The sequence below is a fragment of the Macrobrachium nipponense genome, chromosome 25, assembly GCF_015104395.2.
Source record: "Macrobrachium nipponense isolate FS-2020 chromosome 25, ASM1510439v2, whole genome shotgun sequence".
Classification (NCBI taxonomy): domain Eukaryota; kingdom Metazoa; phylum Arthropoda; class Malacostraca; order Decapoda; family Palaemonidae; genus Macrobrachium; species Macrobrachium nipponense.
Genome location: NC_087214.1, coordinates 11,714,953 through 11,736,757, shown reverse-complemented (window position 1 = coordinate 11,736,757; position 21,805 = coordinate 11,714,953). Strand labels below are relative to the sequence as shown.

Below are 21,805 nucleotides of genomic sequence, written 5' to 3'. Positions count from 1 at the left end.
GTTTTGTGAAATGATTTTACGTAGCCGCCTCATACACTTGGCTATGAATACTCTGCCCATATTTCGCGATGCCCTCTGTTGTCAATCGGTACAGAAGGATGTTAACACACTTCGTTGATTTTCCGGTGACTTCTTTTCTTCTGCAAAGCCGCCCTGCTTATGATAAAGGCCTTTTAATTGCGAAACTAGTTAAAAAAAAAAACCCTTTGGATACGTTTGTCGGCATCTTGCCTCTGATGAGGCCTCGCCTATCAAAGGTGGATATCATTCGCAAAATCTTGGAATAATGACAACTTGCTCGCTCTCCAGTCGACGACAGAACGAACGCCATAGAAGCAATTTCGTTTAAATTCACTCGGTACAATCAGGTGTTGTGTCATTTGATTAACATGGTATTAATGACATGATGCTCATATTCAGACGACTTTTAGCATCCTATCCAGTGTGGTTTTGTCGGTGTGGGAATTTTACAATATCGAATAGATCTGGTTTCTTTGACTGACTGAAGCCGATCTCTGCTGGTTTTGTTTTAATGAAGAATCTCCTTTGTTGGCATCATTTTGGTTGTTTGCCCTCAACCCTCTAGTTAGGAACTCCATATAAAGTACCAACCTGATTCATTCAGTCTCACAGTAAATACAATGTAGCTTTCTAGGTGCAGCCACTAACTGGGAAAGTTCGAAATGAAAAGACGGAGAGCCAAATACTTTCGTGTATTTAACATCTTCTTTGCGCCCCGAAGATATATTTAATACATGAAAGTACTTTGCTCTCTCTCTCTCTCTCTCTCTCTCTCTCTCTCTCTCTCTCTCTCTTTTTTCATTTTGAACTTTCCCAATCAGTGCCTTCAGCTAATAAACAAAATCACGTGCTTACTTTTGTGATTACTTAACACTAGAGCTTGTGATGCTGGTGAGTTTCGTGTCATGAAATTCATTCCTGGATTCTTTATATGGACAAAAACGGGGTCCCTCCAGGCATAGTGCTTGACACTATGGCTGGTTAAGCTGCGTGTTTATTTTGTTGTGGTAACATGGTAGATTCTGTCCGTCCATCTTTCCACCATGAGCTTCTACTTCAGATGTTGAAGTCCGGACATCTTCCTCCCTCCCGGCAGAAGATGATGGAGTTGCTCCTTCTCGGCCTGCAGGCAGTAAAGAGGACGATATCTCTAGCTATAGTATTATAGTAGGAACTGTGGTTCATTACTGCCATAGTTTGATGTCAATGATTGTCTAGAAATAAGAAGCTGTCATCATGAAATCGTAAATGGTAATACATGGTTCCGTACAGAAAATAACTTACAATTTGGTTATTTTGTTCTGAAGTATGAAAATGTTTAGCAATGACATCTCTCTAGTTTGTGTAGCTACCATTGCCCAGAGCTTCTTAAATGTCGATCAAGTAAAAGGATGGAGGGAGGGAGGGAGAGAGGGTGGCCCACTCGCTCCGTAGGTCGGTACCTACCTACCTACCTCCTACCTGCCGCCCCAAAGATAAGACCCTGGTATTATAGTCAAACAGTCGTCAGTGGGCCCAGTCGGAAGTCATTTGGAGTTACAGAAAAGAGAGAGAAAACAATTTATTGTGCAAAAAAAAGCTTACAAAGCACAGCATAACAGGCAACCCGGACACGGTATGAGTATAGGGGAAAGCCCTCTTGAATGAATGGCATTGGTTGTGGTATTATACATACCTTTTCCACCCTATTGATTACTAGACAAACGTCATTCATCAGGGCTGATATGGTACTCGGGTAGTATTACAAAATTTAAATACTTACAGATAACTATATTGGGAAATTACAATATGTTGAGTAGGAATTACCCATGAAGTGATTGCACTGTATAATTTGTCTTAAGTATTATAAGATATGGAACTTTTATATATTTTTTCAATATAAAAAAATTATTTGAATGTCTGCTATACAAGATACACATTTTATCAGGTTTTTGTTGAGGTACACAATTGCTATGAAGTAACATATGGTATACTATGGAGTAAATAACGAGCTGTTTTACTTTATAACAGGTTAAAACTTGAAATAATTACTTGACAGTATGAGTGACATTCAGATGAGGTCAACACATCAGATTTTATATAAATATTATAAGAAAATTAGATATACAACAGTTTTAATGATGCTAACACGAAGTTCCAAATAGGATGTACTACAATGTAGGTTATGCTCACTATGCTAATATAGATATTTAACTGAATGAGTTACATTTAGATGAGGTCAACATATAAAATTTTAAATAAACGTTATAAAAAAAACAGACCCATAACAATTTCAATGATGCTAACAGGTAATTGAAGAATAAGATGTATACTACTGTTTAGTTACTGCACAATATGCAGATAACTATTTTGCTGAAAGAATTGCGTCTAGACGAGGTCAAAACATAAGATTTTAAGAAAATATTATAAAAATAAAGTAGAAATACAGCAGTTATTTCTTATGCTACTAGGTAGCTGCCGAATAAAACACTACAATTTGACTTTGTGCAACATGATACATATACAAGTCTATTGACTATCTGGAGCAAGCAGATTTTGGATGAGTATTGATAACCCTTTTCAAAACACCAGGTCGCAAAAAATGCTTGAGTAGGTCAACTTCACTCAGTCCCTGTGGCCTGTAATGAGTAATCTCTTCACACTCCACGAGATAATGACTTAGAGTGTGTTTCCTTAACTCACCACATAGTCTGCAGCATGTTTCTGATGGACTGACAGCTGGCAGGCAGTACCTCCCAACGGTATCGGTTCTGCATCCTTAGTCTGCTATACGTTGTTTGCTCTCTTCTGCTCTCCAGTCCACAAAGTTTGTAGTCGGGTGGTTTTCCTCCAGTTATTTCAAGGTATTTTCGTATTGATGAATGTATTCCTTTGAGCTCTCTATTCTCTCATTGTATCTTCACATTATTTCCATACCAACCGAGTCCTTCAACATACTCAGGGATGGTGTCTGTTTGTAATCCACTCTCTCCTTCATTGCACCTTCTTTAGCAAGCTCGTCGGCTCTCTCATTGCCTTTGATTCCAATGTTCACGTGAAGGCACCCATATGAATGCAACTATTCTGTCTGCTCGTCTGATCTGAGATAGCAGGTCTGTAGCTCTTCTCACTATGATATTTGATTCAGCTTTTCTTGGTGTTGGTGATTGCAGGGCACTCAGGCTAACTATTGCTATTATGGCATTGTCCTTATTCCTGTTTATGATATTCAGGGCAGCTGTAATACCTAGAAGTTCTGACTGTAATATGGAGCATCCATCTGATGATCGTAATGACAGAGAATATACCTCCTCTCCATTCTGATACACAGTTACCCAGCTTCCTGCTCTACCATCTTCCAGAAGTGACCCTGTATAATAATGTACCCATTCCCCCTGAATACCGTCCAGCCTCTGAAAATAGCCATTCTTCAGCAATGCAGGATTCATCTCTTCCTTTTTCCCTTTTAAAGCTGAAAGCAGTATCTCAGTCTCTGGTATGCTTCATGGGAGAATGCCTTTTACATCTATCTTGGTTACGTCTAATTATTCTTTCATGGTAGTATCCTCTATTAATTGTCTTGCTGCAGTAACCCAACCATTCTTTGATCTTTTCGGATAGCTGTGAATTAGAGTATCTTTTGTTAATCCATCGTCATCCGTCATGATGGACCTATACAACTGGATGATTGCTGTTCTTGCTATTTTGTGATGTATTGGATGCAAACCTGCCTCATTCCTCAATATTTCTTGCCTGACACTTTTAGGTGCCCCTCTTATACTCCTTGCTGCCTTGTTCTGGATGATTTCTAGGAACATGCTACTACTGTAGCCAATTATTGATCTTATCATAGATGTATAAAGTCGCTTCACCATAGGTACACTTGCACCCACAGAGCCACGTGCTACGTTCTAAAGAAGGCGTAACCTTGCTGCTGAAGCCTGTACTACTATCTTAACTTCATACAATTTATGACACCTGTTTTTGAGTATGACACCCATGTACTTATACTGGGCTACCTTCTCTATTCTCTGCCCTTGTATGTGCAGTATCAAGGGGTTGCGTGTACCCCTTGCTATCATCTTAGTCTTTTCAGGTGATATGACTAATCATATGCTGTTACATAATGATCTGCATGCCTTGATTGCCTGTTTTATTCTCTTATCTGTGCTAGCTTGCACTATGTCATCTGCATATATGGTTATTATGATTCCTGGTATATCAATTTTTCCTTGTACATTCATTAGAATATTAAAAAGAGTGGGTGATAGAACACCTCCTTGAGGGGTACCCAACTCCATTTTTTCCCATCTTGATTGTACACCTTCAAAGTAGACACAACTGATTCTGTCTGTTAGGTATTCCATTATGAGCTGTAGGAGTCTTCCTTCTATCATTTCTGCCAACTCTGTCAAAATAATTATATGGCTAGCCCTATCAAAGGCTCCCTTTAGATCTATGAACACTGTGTATTTTAACCCTAAGGCTGCACTTACTCTATGAGTACAGTGGTGTGTGCTGCTCCCAGGTATGTAGCCATATAAATTCTTTGAGAGCTTTTTCCTAATAAAGAAATTGAGCCTATTTAGTAACATTCTTTCAAATACCTTGCACAGACATGATGTCAATGAAATAGGTCAAAATTCACCTGGCTTTCCTGGTTTTGGCACTGGTATTATGAGTGACTTCTTCCATGTTTTGGGTATGGGCTGTCCTGACCATATCATGTTGTAAAGTTTCAGAACTGGATTTCCACTCACTGTTGTGAGGAAACCTGATAGCATTATATGTAATCCCATCTAACCCCGGTGCTGTAGACTTCCCACTCTTTAGAGTTTCTTGCAGTTCTTGCTCTGTAAAGAGTTTGTCATCACACTTCCCTGCCTTCTTAAGTGCTTCCCTTAACTTCTTTATTTTCCTCCTTATCCTCTTCTCAACTGCCACTCTAACCTTGATGGGTAGTGCTTCAGTGCTCGCATCAGATGCCCACTTTGTCATAAGTTCATTTGCTCTCTCTTGGGTTGGGATGGAGCGGTTCTCTGTTTTTCCTCCCTTGGGCTATCTCCTTGCAACCTCACAAGGAGGTGTTTTTTCATTGATGCCTTGCATCAACTTAATCCAGTACTTCTCTCTTGAGTTCTTTTTAACATCTTGCACTTGTTTCTCCATTCTTCTATATATTGTTAGGTTTTCTGGGCTGGGTTTATTCATCCACTTCTTTGCCTTGCTATACTGCTTGTTGATTCTCTTCACTGCAACATCTGCAGCATTATACCAGCTTGTTAGTGGTTTCTGTGGCTCTCTCCTCTGCTGATGTGTGCGCCTTAGCACTTCCTCTTCAAGCTTTTGTATATCATCATCATTATACTGGTCACTGCTCCTAGCTTCATAGCCATAATGCCAAACATCCATACTTTCTCTGATGCTGTCTTCCCATTTTTTTGGTACATTGATTTTCTTTCGTGCTGTGATCTTTCTCTTAAAAGTCTTGTTCAATACAATCTCAGTATAGATACCAAAGTGGTCTGATGTTAGGGTATCTACTGTCTCTCAGTTGTGTTGTAAATCTGAATTGCCAACTATACAGATGTAGTCAAGCTTGTTTCCTTTAATATGTGTTGCTTCTGCATCATTTAGAATTCTTATATTGTTTTCTCTGCTCATTAGATATATGTATAGATGTATGCCGTTTGGAAGAGGAATTAGAGCGTCATGACATTCCCTTAAGTGTAGCAAATCTCATTAGTCTCATAAGGTTATGTATCAAAGATAGTAAATTTTGTTTCAATGGGGAATTTTTTGTACAAAAGTTTGGCATGGCTATGGGCAATCCCTTATCTCCTGTCCTTAGCAATATTTACATGGAATTTTTTGAGACAAAACTCTTACCAAGAATTTTGCCCCAAAAAGTTATTTGGTTTAGATACGTGGATGATATATTCTGTATTTGGCCAGTTCACGAAAACCTCCAGGAATTCCTTAATAATCTCAATAATTTAGTCCCTTCTATAAAATTTACTGTAGAGGAAGAAAGAAATTGTGATTTGAATTTTCTTGATGTAACTGTCCATAGAAATGATAGAAATTTCACCTTTTCAGTCTTTCGAAAATCAACTAATATTGCCTCTTTTGTTCATTACTACTCCAATCACCATCAAAATGTTAAATTCTCTGTTTTTTCTGGGATGTTCCTAAGGGCTTTACGTGTCTGTAGCCCGCAGTTTATTGACGATGAAATTAAAACTATTTATGATATTGCATTGAAACTTAAATACCCAAGGACTTTTGTAGATGTGGCATGGAAAAGAGCTAAAAAAACATTTTATTCAACTAATGACAAACTTGAATTTAGTAAGCATAACATTCTAAAATTACCTTATGATGAAAGGTTTTTAGATATTCCTAGAATTTTAAAGCTTTTTAACATAAATGTTGTTTTCAGTAATATTAATGTCAAGAGTTTAGTAATAAAAAAATTCTCCTAAAGATCTTCCAGGCTGCATATATGAAATTCCTTGCAAAATGTGTGACAAAGTCTATACGGACAGAACCCGGCAAATCTCTTTCACAGCGTCTTAAGCAACATCAATATTCTGTGAGAACTGGCAAATATCGAATGCATTATTTGTACATATGAGAGATTTAGACCATCTTATTAACTGGAGTCAAGCAAGAGCCTTAGGTCCCCTTGTAATGACACAGTTATAAGGAATATCATTGAATCTTGTTTTATCAAGTCAAATAATAGAAATGTTCTAAATTTAAGTCTTGTTTATTTAAACTTGATGCTTTCATAATGAAAAAAGTTGTAGATAAATATAAGCAACAAAATTAATATATTCAGTTTTTACATGTTTTGGTCTGTAAAGATACTTGTAATTTCGGTTAGGGTCAGAATCTGTTTAAAGTTTGTGACCGTGTGATATCGATAATCCTGGATTATCCCTTTTAATTTTTTACCCTTTGATAATTAACCATCTGGTATTCCTGATCTTGTTTGTACCTGAGGCCTTCCTCTCCAATTGTACTTTAGTAGCTCCTTGACGATGTCTGAATAAAGACGAAAGCGCTTGGATTCCTGACTATCATTTCCCGTGGTATTCGCTTATATATATATATATATATATATATATATATATATATATATATGTATATATATATATAAATATATATATTATAAATATATGTATATATATATATATATATATATATATATATATATATATATATGTATATATATATATATTTATATATATATATATATATATATATATATATATATATATATATATATATACACATGTATATATATACATATATATATATATATATATATATATATATATATATATATATATTTATTATTTATTTATTTATATATACATATATATATATATATATATATATATATATATATATATATATAAAATATATATATGTGTATATATATATATATATATATATATATATATATATATATATATAATATATATATATATATATTATATATATATATATATATATATATATATAATATATATATATATATATATATATATATATATATATATATATATATATATATATATATTTATACATATACATATACATATATATACATATATATATACATTATATATATATATATATCTATGTATATATATATATATATATATATATATTATATATATATATATATATATAAATAAAGGTTTTTCGCCACAAAGGAAAAAATGAAAAAGTGAGATAGCCAAGTACTTTCGGTCCTGTTTGGACCCTTTACTGAGGCAAACTGATTTTACAGAGAACAACATAGTCAAAAGAAGGCTTAATATACAAACTGACGCTACAAGATTAGCAATAAGGGCGATTTTCACTCTACAGAAAGGAGGAGCCGCCTGAGGGTAGCCACACCTTGAAGGATACCCGCAGTAAACAAGTGATTCTTCCAGAAAACAGTACATTTTGAAAAAACACGGGAGCATATACAATTTAATATCATGAATTTTTACACAAATTTTCTCAAAAAAATTATTATTAATGAAAAGGCCAAGAAATAGAATACATGAAAAAGATAGGAAACGATCTCTTCTACCCACCTCATTTAATTGATTTATGTTATCAAAAAGCACACAAAAAGTTTTATAGTGTTGCTATTAATGAAAAAGAAATGTCTAAAAATGTACTTAAATTACCTTATTTTCGTGGATTTGAAACCATTAAATCAATGTTTAAATCGTTTAATTTTAATGTAGCGTTCTCTTATAACAATACCATTAAAGATATGCTAATCAAGAATAGTCCCGTAACAAATAACAACATCATTTGCAAAATTCCTTGTAAGGATTGCCCATTGTTTTACGTTGGTCAGTCGAGTAAAAATTTATGTGTATGTATTAAGCAGCATATGTATTCAGTTAGAACAGCCCAGACTTCAAATGCACTGTTTATCCATCTGAGTGAAAAATCTCGTTGTATTAATTGGGGTGATACCTCGGTAATTGCAAGATCTAATGATTATGTTTCAAGAAATTTACTGGAATCGGCAATTACACAGATCACTAATAAAAACAACTTAAATCTTAGTCTGGGAATGTACCATTTGGACCCATATATTTGAAAGATGTTTATGAAGGACCTTAAAATAAATGAACAACTAATAAATTAGTCCCACATGTATATAGTTATTATTTCTCTCTCTCTCTCTCTCTCTCTCTCTCTCTCTCTCTCTCTCTGTTCGATATTCTCTCTCCCTCTTTCTCTTGCTCGATATATGTATATTTATATTTTCTTTCGTCTTTTCATTAATAATAATTTTTGTTGGGAAAATTTGTGTAAAAATTCATGATACTAAATTGTATATGCTCCCGTGTTGTTTTCAAAATGTACTGTTTTTCTGGAAGAATCACTTGTTTACTACGGGTATCCTTCAAGGTGTGGCTAGCCTATGACTCCTCCTCCTTTCTGTAGAGTGAAAATCGCCCTTATTGCTAATCTTGTAGTGTCAGTTTGTATATTAAGCCTTCTTTTGACTATGTTGTTCTCTGTAAAATCAGTTTGCCTCAGTAAAGGGTCCGAACAGGACCGAAAGTACTTGGCTAACTCGCTTTTTCATTTTTTCCTTTGTGGCAAAAAACCTTTATTTATACATAGCATCATGTTTTGTTATATACTTTTGTGATCAAGTTATTCATATATTATATATATATATATATATATATATTATATATATATATATATATATATATATATAATATATAAAAATATATAAAAACTATATATATATATATATATATATATATATATATATATATATATATATATATATATATATATATACATACATATATATATATATATATATATACAATATCTATATACATATATATAATATATATATATATATATGTGTGTGTGTGTGTGTGTATTTTTATATATATATATATATATATATATATATTATATATATATATATATAATATATATATAAATATACACTAGTACCTCGAGATACGAAAGGCTCTACTTACGAAAAACTTGAGATACGAAAGCCAATGCGAAAAATTTTACTGCTCTGCATACGAAAAGTTTTCAAGATACGAAAGATTGTTGTTGTAAAGTCCCGAGATTCGCCCTGACCACCGAGAACAATTTTAAAACTCCCACCCCCTGATCCCAACTCCTTGACGAGGTGGGGGGCTTAGGGATCCACTGCAGAGAGAGTATGCCCCTTTATGCCTGCGCTCTCTGCTGTGGATCCAACTGAACATTGGGACCTTTAACTCCTTTACTCCTCCTCCTTTTAAATTTCCCCATTTCACTTCTCCTCCTTTCGTGACGACCTTGGCATAGTTTTGGACTATTAAATTGACTGCTCTTTTAAACTTGATGGAGGGTGGAGTTGGACGGCATGCCACTCCACCGTAAAAACTAGAGTACCTGACGTGGTTGAGCGAGGGGATTTTATCAGGGAAATTTTTAGTCAAGCCATGCCCGCAGTGCTGGGTCCGATCTCATGGGACTGACGACCCTTAAGGCATTGTGGGTATGGCGTATATCCAGGTGAGTGTCCCAGGGTAGTTACCACTGTGTAACAGTATTGCTCCTCCCCCTGTTGGGCCTCCCTGGTGAGAGGGACCTCATCCTGGACGAAGTTTACAAATTTATTATATGGAAAATTTGGAAAAATAAAAAAAATCCCTACGACTTCTGGCACGAATTTGGACCAATCTAACGGAAGCTCAAATCAAAAAGACCAGTTTGGTATTAAAACATTAATACCATATATTAAACCAAAGAAATATCAGTACCGTCATGACCCAACCTTGATTCACTTTGACTCCCTCTTTGGGAGTGGAAGTTGGTCAAGGTTTCTAACCATGGAAGCTGAACAAAATATTTCAGCCTTGAAATTAGAAAATTTTTTACTAAACAGACATCCAAACGACGAAATGTCTTTCAGAAAAATAAAAAGAGAAGACTTGGCTTATAGAAGCCACAACAAAAAGCCAGTCAGAAGACTATTTGTCTTTAAAAATTATAGATACTATTAATGTTAAAGTGGAAAAACATGACAATATGAACAGCATTCAGGGTACCATTGTACTTCCAGACAATAATGATGAACCAAATAATAAAGAAAATGCTTTTAGACTCTTTGAAAAAGAGATATCCCAATGTTGAAGATTGCGAGGTATATGATATTACAAGTAAAAGAGGCAGTAAACAAGTAGTAAAAAATAGCAAAAAATAAAACATTTGAAGGTTCACAACTACCTCAAAAAATAAAAATTTTAGGACAAAATAGAGAGTTAAGACCTATATACCAAAGCCACTGCAGTGTCAAAAAATTGCAGTAAGTATGGACACACAAAGAGAATTGCAAGAATGAACCGGTATGTGCTTACTGTGGATCTACAGAACACACCACCAAATGGAAGTGCGGTGAGCCTAAATGTGTAAACTGTGGTCAGAATCATCATGCAAGATCCAAAGAATGCATGTATTACATATACAATACGGAATTAAAAATGTTAAAAGAAAGAACAGGCATGTCCATAGCAGAGGCTAAATTAGAATTGAAAGTGAGAGGAATTCAAGATCCCGCTAAGAAACGTACGTATTCTACTATAACTGGAACCAGTATTGATACAAAAAATCATACAGACAGAAGTAACAAGATGCAGCAAAGTAAGTCTCAAGAAGAAGTCAGTAATATACAGGATAAAACTAAGATAATAAAGAATCACGAAACAGGTGCAAATGAATTGGATAATATCTATTCAAATTCATTTGAGGTGTTAATGCAAATAGAAACACAAGAAGATACTACCACAGAGGTGGAAGGAGGAAGTTGTGATGTACTGAAAATTAAAGAAAAAAAAGACCTTTAGAGAGAAACACCACCCAAAACAAAGAAACCAACTATAATTAGAGAAACATCGATCAAACCAAAAACCAAAGATATGAAGAAAGAACAAAAACAAAGTGAGAACATACCTTTATCTCCTAAAATAATAATAAAACCTATGGATGCAGGCGATACCAAAAAACACCAAAGGAAGTGGAGGAGAACCATTACCAAATGGATGGAAGGGTGACTATGTCAAGGGTGATGAGATTACTCCATCACCAATAATTGGTATAACAAGAACAAACAAAGCAGTAGATGTACCATGACACACTGTGGCTGCAATGATTGCTTCATTGCATTGTGCAATGATAACAAAAATATAACAAAAGATTGCTTAACAAATATTATAAGAAATTTTATGAAATATAGAAAGAAAGAGGCCACCGATTTAAAACACCCAATGAAAAGGAAAGGATGTATGTGTATTGAGCACTTAAAATATTATAAAGATAAACAGCTGAATGTGGTAAATAAAATTTTAGAAAAAATTCAAATTGATAATAATACAAAAAAAGAAAATAAAACACGACCGATATAACATAATATTTTCAATAGTTATATTATACAATGGAACGTAAATGGTCTACAGACCAGATTACACCTGGGAGAAGTACAAAGGTTATTAAAGGAATATGAACCAATGATATTATGTCTACAACATGTCAATAATACAATACCAACAATAGGTAAATATACCTTAATATCAACATCACAGGAAGAAGAAAGGAAATTTAGGTACAGCCATATATGTACATAACAAAGTATGTTATGATAAAGTACCAGTAAAAATTGCTGACCTCCAAATATCAGGTATTAGAATTCGAATTAAAAACGATAATTATATAATATATAATTTATACAATCAACCAAATAAACATTACGATATTGATAAACTTGGAGAATTTATTAAAAATATCAAAGAACCTATAATAATATTAGGGGATTTTAATGCTCACAACCCAATATGGGATTGTAACTGTTCAAACTCAAATAGAACAGGAAGTAAAGTGGAACAACTTATAGATTCAAAATGACATGTTTGTATAAATGATGAAGAAGTTAGCACAATATTCAAAAAACGCATGGAACATTTTCCTCTGTAGATTAACTCTCTGTTCAACAAGTATAGTTGACAAATTAGATTGGAACATAATTGATGACTTGTACACCAGTGATCATTTCCCAATATTAATTTCCTTTTTACAAAATAATCCAGCAAAACATGTTCCTCACTATAACATTTATAAAGCAGATTGGGAGCAATATGAAATGCATACAAGAAGTATACCGCCATTTGAATATCTGAAAGATCATAATGAAACTAATAAGTTTCTTGTTAATTACATCAAAGATGCTGCTGATAAAGCAATACCAAAATCAAAACCCCATCCAACAAAAACACAAAGTTTCCGTGGTGGTCTGAAAAAGCTAACAGGATTAATAAAATATAAAAACACTCTATAGGAGACGATGGATAATTTGAATAGAAAAAGTTCAGTAAAATAAATAAACATCAATATTAGAAGGTACTTTACAAAAAATGACAATATTGTTGCTAGAAATTGATGCATTGAAGCCTATATACAACAAAGTATCTGCAAAATTCCGAAAGGAACGTAATTCAAGGAAGAATAATTTCATGGAGGAAATATGTTTCAGATCTCTCTAATAATATCCCATACAAAAAAATATGGGAAAAATTCAGAAAAATAAATGGTACCCATGTGAAACCTCCCAGACATGCCATATTAAAAGACGGAAAAAGAATACTCGATCCTAAAGAAATAAGTAACATAATAGGAGAAAACTTAGCTAATGTAAGTTGTGATAGAAATTTAGATGACCACTTCCGCACAAAGAAAAATAATATAGAACTAATAGCAATAAATTTTGAAACAATAGAAGACATATATTATAATAGGAAATTTAATATGGAAGAGTTAGAATATGCTCTCACTAACAGCAATAAATCTGCTCCTGGAGGTGACAATATTTGTTTTGAGATGATCTGCCACTTAGCACCTCTGGCAAAGACATACTTGTTACAATTTTATAATCATTTATGGCTTAGAAATTTATTTCCTGATGAATGGCGTAAAGCAATAATAATTCCTATCCCCAAACCTGGAAAAGATCCAAGTGATGCAAATAACTACAGACCCAATTTCTCTAACAAGTTGCTTATGCAAATTACTAGAAAAAATGGTAAATGCTCGATTAACATGGCACATTCGAGAAAATAAAATCTTGACTCCCACTCAATTCGGGTCACAGTGCAACAGATCTACGTTAGATTCTCTCTCTAACCTCGAAGACCATATACGAAGAGGATTTGAGCGAAAGCAAATAACTGTAGCAGTCTTTTTTGACATTGAAAAGGCTTACGATACTACCTGGAGGTACCTATATTAAAAAGTTTACAAAATAACAACATCCGTGGACATTTTACCTAGATTCATCCAAAATTTTTTAACAAATCGTAGTTTCAAGTGAGAATTGATGATGTATTGTCAAGAACATTTCCACTTGAAAATGGTGTTCCACAGGGAAGTGTCCTTAGTGGCACACTGTTTACCCTTGCAATCAATGATATCAATAAAAATCTGCCTACTGGAATTAAAAGCAACCTATACATGGAGATTTTGCGATATATTATTCAGCCTCTCGTATTAAACATGCAGAACGCATCATAATAAAAGTATAATAAAAATAAATGAATGGACCTCATCTGTAGGATTTAAGTATCCATAAATAAGACTCAAGCAGTAGTGTTTTTATAAGATAAAAGGTGGATGAATGGTGAAGTGATAGATTTAAAAATCAGAAATCTTAGTATACCAATTAGACAAACTGCAAAATTTTAGGTTTAGTGTTTGATACTCACTTAAACTGGAAACCTCACATAACATACTTGAAATCAAAATGTAAAAAAGCATTAAATCTAATTAGAAAATTATCAAACACCACTTGGGGAAGGCCGATAGACAAACCCTTACATTACTGTATAAAGCAACAGTCCCTGTCTATAATTGATTACGGTAGCGAAGTATATGGCTCTGCGTCAGACGCAACACTGAAAGCATTGGACCCAGTTCATAATGAGGGCCTTAGAATATGTTCAGGAGCCTTTAAATCATCACCGACATCTTCTTTACAGGTTGAATGTGGTGAACTACCTCTCTCTCTCCATAGAGAGCTTGTAATAATGAAGAGTGCTTTGAGAATCAAGACAAGCGATTCTCCAACAAAAAAATTATTTGAACAAAGAGATATTTTTATTAACAATCATCCACCCCTTTTCAATTAGAGCTAGACGACTGTTTGAGTCACTAAATGTAAATATACAAATTCCTCCAGTAGTAAAATTACCTCGCCTTGGACAATGAATAAAATGAAAACTTGCACACAATTGAAATATTTATCAAAAAAATACTTATATACGCCATCACACCATAGACAACATACAATAGAGCATATAAACCGAAAAGGTCCACATTATGCAATATACACAGATGGATCTAAATCGGAACATGGAGTGGATATGCTTGGCAGTGTCCCAGGACAGATCATATCAGTTCTCTCTACCCAATACAGCTTCAATATTCACAGCGGAGCTTTGCGCAATAGCCTCAGCCATAAGAATAATTAAAGAAACATCACTAAATAATTTTGTGATTTTTTAGTGACTCAAGAAGTGCCATAGAAGCCATCCAGAGTTATAAACCAAAAAAATAATATTGTACAACAAATTAAATTATCACTTCACAAATTAGATATTATTAGGGAAAAAAGTAGAAATATGTTGGATCCCTGCCCATGTAGGGATCAAAGGAAATGAAGACGCTGACAAAGCAGCCAAAGAAGCAAATCAAATGACAAGATCAAGTGTGAATCTCCCTATGAGTGATTATGTAACATACATAAAGATGGGTATTATAAGAAAATGGCAACATATTTGGAATGAAGAGTCAGAAAATAACAAATTAAAGCAAATAAAACCTGAAGTAGGAAAGTGGAGCTTCAATCATATCAGAGAGAAAGACATGAACAAGTAATTCTGACAACGTTCTCCGTATAGGCCATACCCGCTTCTGACCACATGGACACTTAATGAGCAGCCCACGTAGCTCAGCTCCTGAGTGCGCAGAGCAGGGAGGTTATAACTGTCAAACATGTGTTATGCGAATGCCCAAAGTTCAACCAGCAACGACTGTCGACACTTGGAAACAGATCTATGAAAGAAATCTTGTCAGAATCCTCTGCATTTTCAGTCATGCCCATTTTTAAGTTCTTAAAGAAGTGCAATTTAGTTGATAAAATATAAATCTAAGTAAACTTTGAAAATACGAAAATTATTAGACTAATGAATTTTAAAACAAAACTTTTAAATGTTACTTAACTTATTCTGATTTTATTTTTTATGAAAATATGGATATATGAGTAAATGTATTTATAGTGTGCATGTGTTCCTGTGTGAGTGTGTGCCTTTGTGCAGTTTTTAGTTTAATTTTCACTCATTCGTCATCACACCGAAAAAACACTTCGGTTCCAGAGCTTTGCCTCTGGCCTAGACATGGTTTTTTTAAATTTTAATCTAATCCTTCGGGCCAGCCCTATGAGAGCTGAAAGTCAGCTCAGTGGTCTGGTTAAACTACTTTAATAATAATAATAATAATAAAACTCCCGCGCCGCCAACTGAGTAAACTCGCCACCATCCTCCCACTCTCCCATTGGTTCCTGATGCTAGTCACCCCATAAGTTCCTGCTCTCCTATTGGTCAGCATCTACCCCTTGTGCTTTAAGTAGTATTCTATTGGTAAAAGGATGCTGTAAATTGAAAAACTTATTCATGCAATACATTTAATAAAAAAAAAAAACATTAGGTAAAGATAGAATAAAGAATAGAAATGAATGGTTATTATAGTGTTTGGTAGTTTCAGTAGTTGAAGAGAGATAATGAAAATTTATGGCTTACTGTGTAAAGTGATTGCTTGTCGATCGTTCGATACTCGTAAGTGCTGGATGTAAACAGACGTTTGGAAGCTTTTTTTTTTTTTTTGTTTATTATAGTTAATGGTTACTTAATAATTATTTGAAATGAGTACATGCAATACATTTAATAAAAAAATTGTGAATTAGATATCATAAAATATAAAATAAATCAGACTACCAAGAAATACGTATTTTTTGTTTTTAGAGTTTCTTCTTCCTGTTTTTAATTTAATTACGTTACGTATACGTATGTTTCATTATAGCTGTCAGTAACTCGGTATCTCCATTAGGTAAAGATAGAATAAAGAATAGAAATGAATGGTTATTATACTGTTTGGTAGTTTCATTAGTTGAAGAGAGATACTAATGACAATTTATGGCTTACTGTGTGCTAGGAAAAATGATTGCTTGGCGCTCGTTCGATACTCGTAAGACGGGTAAGAGCTGAATGTAAACAATCGATTGGAAGGTTTGTTTTTTGTTTGTTTGTGTATTATAGTTAATGATTAATTAATAATTATTTGAAATGAGTACATACTGATTATTTATACATTTTATTGGCATATTCTAAGCTTTTAGCTCTTAGGTTTAGATGTCAGAATCATAGACTAGGCTACAGTAGCAACCGCTAACATAGGCTAGGCTTATTGCTAAGGAACATATGCTAAAGTCCTAAATTATGCAGTAAAAATGGGGTTGAACATTACATGCAGTTGAATATTACTCAAGTATGTACAGTATTTTGCCTTTTTGGAGTCATATTTCTTCCGCCGGATCGGCGTTGTAACCCTAGAACATGTGTTTTAGGCCTGGAAATATAATTTACTGGGGTGTTTTTGGAGGGCTTGGAACGGATTAGCCATTTTACATGTAAAATGTGTTCCAAGATACGAAAAACTCATAATACGAAGGCCGCCTCGGAACGGATTAATTTCGTATCTCGAGGTACCACTGTATATTGTAAAGGACCGAGGGTTTGTATATCGCAGTTTTTGAAAGTAAAATGTATTTTTCCTAACTATATATACCTGAGGTTCATTACACTAATTGCCCACCTCATGCCACCCCTCAATCTGAAACATGGACTGCAAGTAAATTGGAGTATTTAAGTCCGGGCTTGCAAGTTTCCCAGCTAACTGGAAGAGTACTAGTTACTGCCTAACCTCCTTCTCCAAGAATTTAAAGGCCATATTCCAGCTACGCTGCAAGGACCTAAGGTTTGTAAAGTTAGGAAAAATACAATCTACTTTCAAAAACTTCGATATTTCATCACCTTCAGACTAGTTATGGTTGCCTAGTACATTGCATAGCATTTAGCTTAATGTTCCGTCCCAGTCATTGTCATGAAAGTGTAAAGAATCCTTAGAATGTGGTTGTTGGTGATCTGTCCTTTTGACCATGCTCCAAAGACTACTGTTGTAGGTTATTTCAGAAGTGGTCTGGGAACTCCTGTGATTCAGCTTGATTTTGAATCAGCAGCTATTAGTTTGTTTAGCAGTCACAAGGGCGTCACCACATATCGCTTACAACTTTTTGGGGTTTCTTGTTGTGGGAAAAGGGAATGGTCAATGATTAAAATTGTAAAAATAAAAAACAAAGGAATTCAGTTGAACAATTTGATAAATATTATGAAAGAGTAAGGGTAAAAAGTAAAAATGTAGCACATTAAGGTATTAAATTTAGGAAAGTCATTGATAATATTCTGCAGATTTGAGAAAAATAAAGTAATTGACTTATGGTTAGGCTATATAACATACAATGTATGAGTATTGAAATAATAAAAGTGGTGTCTGAACTTCGCAAAATATAGTAGGCTAAGTTGGCAACTACCTTGCAAGACTGTTTACACAGGGCTTCATTTTTGAGAGGTTGCATTCTATATTCTGTGATTTTCTGTTTTCTGGCAGTGGCTGCCTGATCCCAAGGTTCCCCGTTTTAAGAGTTTGGACTGTGCCATGCTAACAGGTTTCATTGCTCATGACAATTTTGTGCGAAAGAATACTTTATTAGGTTTCTGATTTGTTTATCTGGAAAAAGTCCAAGATGCTTTGAAAATTGCTTTTTCACTTTCATAGACATTCTTCTCTTATTTTTTTCTTTAATTGTGTTGTATTTTCTCATTTCAGACACTCTTTCGTCAAGATTATGAACATTTCTGGAGATTTTTGCAAGAAATTGTGGACTGAGGGATAAAGGTGACATATATTGGTTGATGTTACCAGATATTCTTGTCAAGTTTAATGTATAGGTATAGTTTATTGTCCTGGTATATGAAGTATGAAGTCTGCTTTTGTACTGTAGCACATTGACACCCATGGAACTACACTTTCCATGATTAGAAAAACTGAAGTGAATTTAGAAAAAGATACTACTGCTCACATGAAAAAGGAGCCATTTGTGTGTAAAATACTGGAAACTAGTTTTGTTGGCAACACCACCTCAGAACTTGAAGGCCAGTTCACACTGGAGGGAGGCAGTTCAGATTCCGTGAATGTGGTAAAGCGTTTTCCCAGAAACAAATTCACTTGAAGTATATTAAAACTCATCGTGAAAAGAAGGCCTGGAAGTGGGAAAACTTTTTCTCATTTCTCAAAAAACTCATCCTAACAGTTATACGAGGGCTCACATTGTGGGGAATCCATTCAAGTGTAAATACTGTGGGAAAGAATTTTTCAGATAACTAATCTTAAAAGTCATGAGGGATCACGTTAGAAAGAAACCATTTGAATGTAATGACTGTGGGAAAGCATTTTCTCATAAAGGTGATCTTATCAAACATGAGAGGATTCACACTGGAGAGAAACCATTTAAATGTAATGACTGTGGGAAAGCATTTTCTCAGAAAGTTGCTCTTAACGTTCATATGAGGCTTCACTCTGGAGAGAAGCCATTTAAATGTAATGACTGTGGAAAAGCATTTTCCCTGAAAGGTGATCTTAAATATCATATGAGTGTTCACACTGGAGAGAAGCCATTTAAATGTAATGACTGTGGGAAAACATTTTCTCGGAAAAGCAATCTTAACATTCATATGAGGGTTCACACTGGAGAGAAGCCATTTAAATGCAATGACTGTGGGAAAGCATTTTCTCGGAAAGGTGATCTTAAATATCATATGAGGGTTCACACTGGAGAGAAGCCATTTAAATGCAATGACTGTGGGAAAGCATTTTCTCGGAAAGGTGATCTTAAATATCATATGAGGGTTCACACTGGAGAGAAGCCATTTAAATGCAATGACTGTGGGAAAGCATTTTCTCGGAAAGGTGATCTTAAATATCATATGAGGGTTCACACTGGAGAGAAGCTATTTAAATGTAATGATTGTGGGAAAGCTTTTTCTTTAAGAGATAACCATAGACCCCAGGTGGGGTCCTAATGCACCCCTGATATAAATTGAAAATTAAGAAAACCATATGCCAGAGAGATACAGTCACAGAGACGAGAAACTTAGAATGGGAAAGTGGAATGACCATAGAAGGGGAGGAAGATTTCAAGAACAGGAAAAAGGTCACATAGCCAAAGAAGAATTACTTAGATGGATAAGAAATGGAGATATAGGTTAGAATGGAGAAAGGCTGGTAATATGGCTTCAAGAAAATGGCAGGCATATCAGGAAGTGACCAGTGTAGGTTTTGTCATGCAGCAGTTAGAGTGTTGGTCATCTGATATCAGCCTGCCAGACCCTACTTGCAGATGGTCACTATACAGCCTGCCACAGCAAGATCTGGAAATATATACATTGGAAAATATGTAAAGAATACAGAATTGAAGTTAAAGAAAAAGTGTGGAAGTATGAACCAGATCCAGTTACCTCCAATAGGACTGTTACCATCTTTTATGACAATGAAATTCCAACAGGAAGAAATATTGTAGGAGGTGCTATAAAACCTGATATTGTGATCTGGAACAAGGAAGAAAAAACAGAACAGATTATAAATGTGAAAGTACCCAGTGACTTTGGCCTCAATAGAGCTGAAAGTCACAAATAACAAAATACCAAGACCTAAAGAATGACCTGAAAAGCACATGGGAACTGAAGGAAATAGGAATAATACCTGTGGTCATAGGGTCAACAGGACTTATAAAAAAAACCTGAAAAAATATCTTCAGGCAATACCAAGTTGCCCAAGTAAGTATAAATGAAGTGCAGATTGCTGCCCTCCAAGGAATGGTAAACATCTTGAAAAGAGCCCTCAGATATAAGACTAGTGGAATATAGAGGTACAACCATAGACCCTAGTCGAGGGCCCATTGCACCCCTGATATAAATTGAAAATTAAGAATAACAGGCCAGAGGTGTCATATAAATGTAATGACTGTGGGAGAACATTTTCTCCTTGGGAACAACCTCGCCCTCTTGGTTAACCTCACCTATGTGGGGGATATCGTCTGAGTATTGCAACTTCGCTGGTTTTTGTTATTTCTCATCTGTGTGTGACCTCATGTGAGTGTTGCAGCCTTGCATGTTTTAGATGATCACCTCATCTTTGTTAGCCCTGTTGTGGTTGCATTTGTTTAACACAGTCATATTTATTTCTTGTTTGGGGCTAAGGGATGGATTGTGACAAAGATGTCACAATATTAGAAAGTGTCTTATTGCCTCTTATGTAGTATGTATAATTGTGCAATGTATACCTTTTGTTATGGTAGTATTTTGCAGGAGTAATGTGTTTAAGCTTGCCTCATTAATGCTGTTGCTAAAATAGTAACTATTTTGGATGTGTGGTTGTTTTCACTTTAGCTTTATCTGTAATTTCAGATTTAATTTTTGAGGTTTTGTACTGGCTCTGTTTAATGTAATTTACTGACTGTTTAATGTACTAATTGAAGTCATTTGATTCACCTATTTTTTCTGATTCTCTTAAATATAATACTTGTTCTGTTAATGGTCATTTTTTATGTTTATTGAGTTCTGTAATTTACATATTTACTCTTGATTTCTGTAATTTACATATTTACTCTATTTTTGGCTTTGATTGTTCTGTTTCTTGTGTATTTATATTACGGACTCAATTTTTATGAATTTACCGACTGTTAAAATAACTGATATTTAGTGTAACTAACTTTTGGTCATTTATTTTACTGACTCATTTTGTTTTGATTTTGATCATTGTTTCATGACCATTTATGTACTGACTTTATGATGGTATTTTATAACTTTTTCATGGCCATCTACTTATGAACCGGACTCATTTCTATAGATGTGAATGACTCTTCTGTAAATTTTCTTAATAAATTAGTTTGAAGGTCACTATTTGGTTTTGCTTGGGTCCTTCATCCTTTGTTTGCCTCAGTTACTGCCAGATTTTCTCAGTCCCGCTGAAGAGAAGCCATGTGAATATAATGATTAGGGAAAGGATTTTTCAAGGAAACTGATTTCAATGCCATATGAGGTTC

General features: G+C 34.4%; 1 protein-coding gene across 1 annotated transcript in view; it reads left to right on the top strand.

Annotated features, from left to right (window-relative positions):
- Positions 1 to 21,597, top strand: part of LOC135199290 (gastrula zinc finger protein XlCGF7.1-like) — a 170,237-nt gene extending 148,640 nt beyond the window's left edge. The window contains exon 2 of the mRNA XM_064227194.1: positions 18,532 to 21,597. Within this exon, the coding sequence (XP_064083264.1) occupies positions 19,101 to 19,784 (684 nt within the window). The 5' untranslated portion in view covers positions 18,532 to 19,100 and the 3' untranslated portion in view covers positions 19,785 to 21,597. The remainder of the gene's footprint in view (positions 1 to 18,531) is intronic.
- The last annotated feature ends 208 nt before the right edge of the window (positions 21,598 to 21,805 follow it).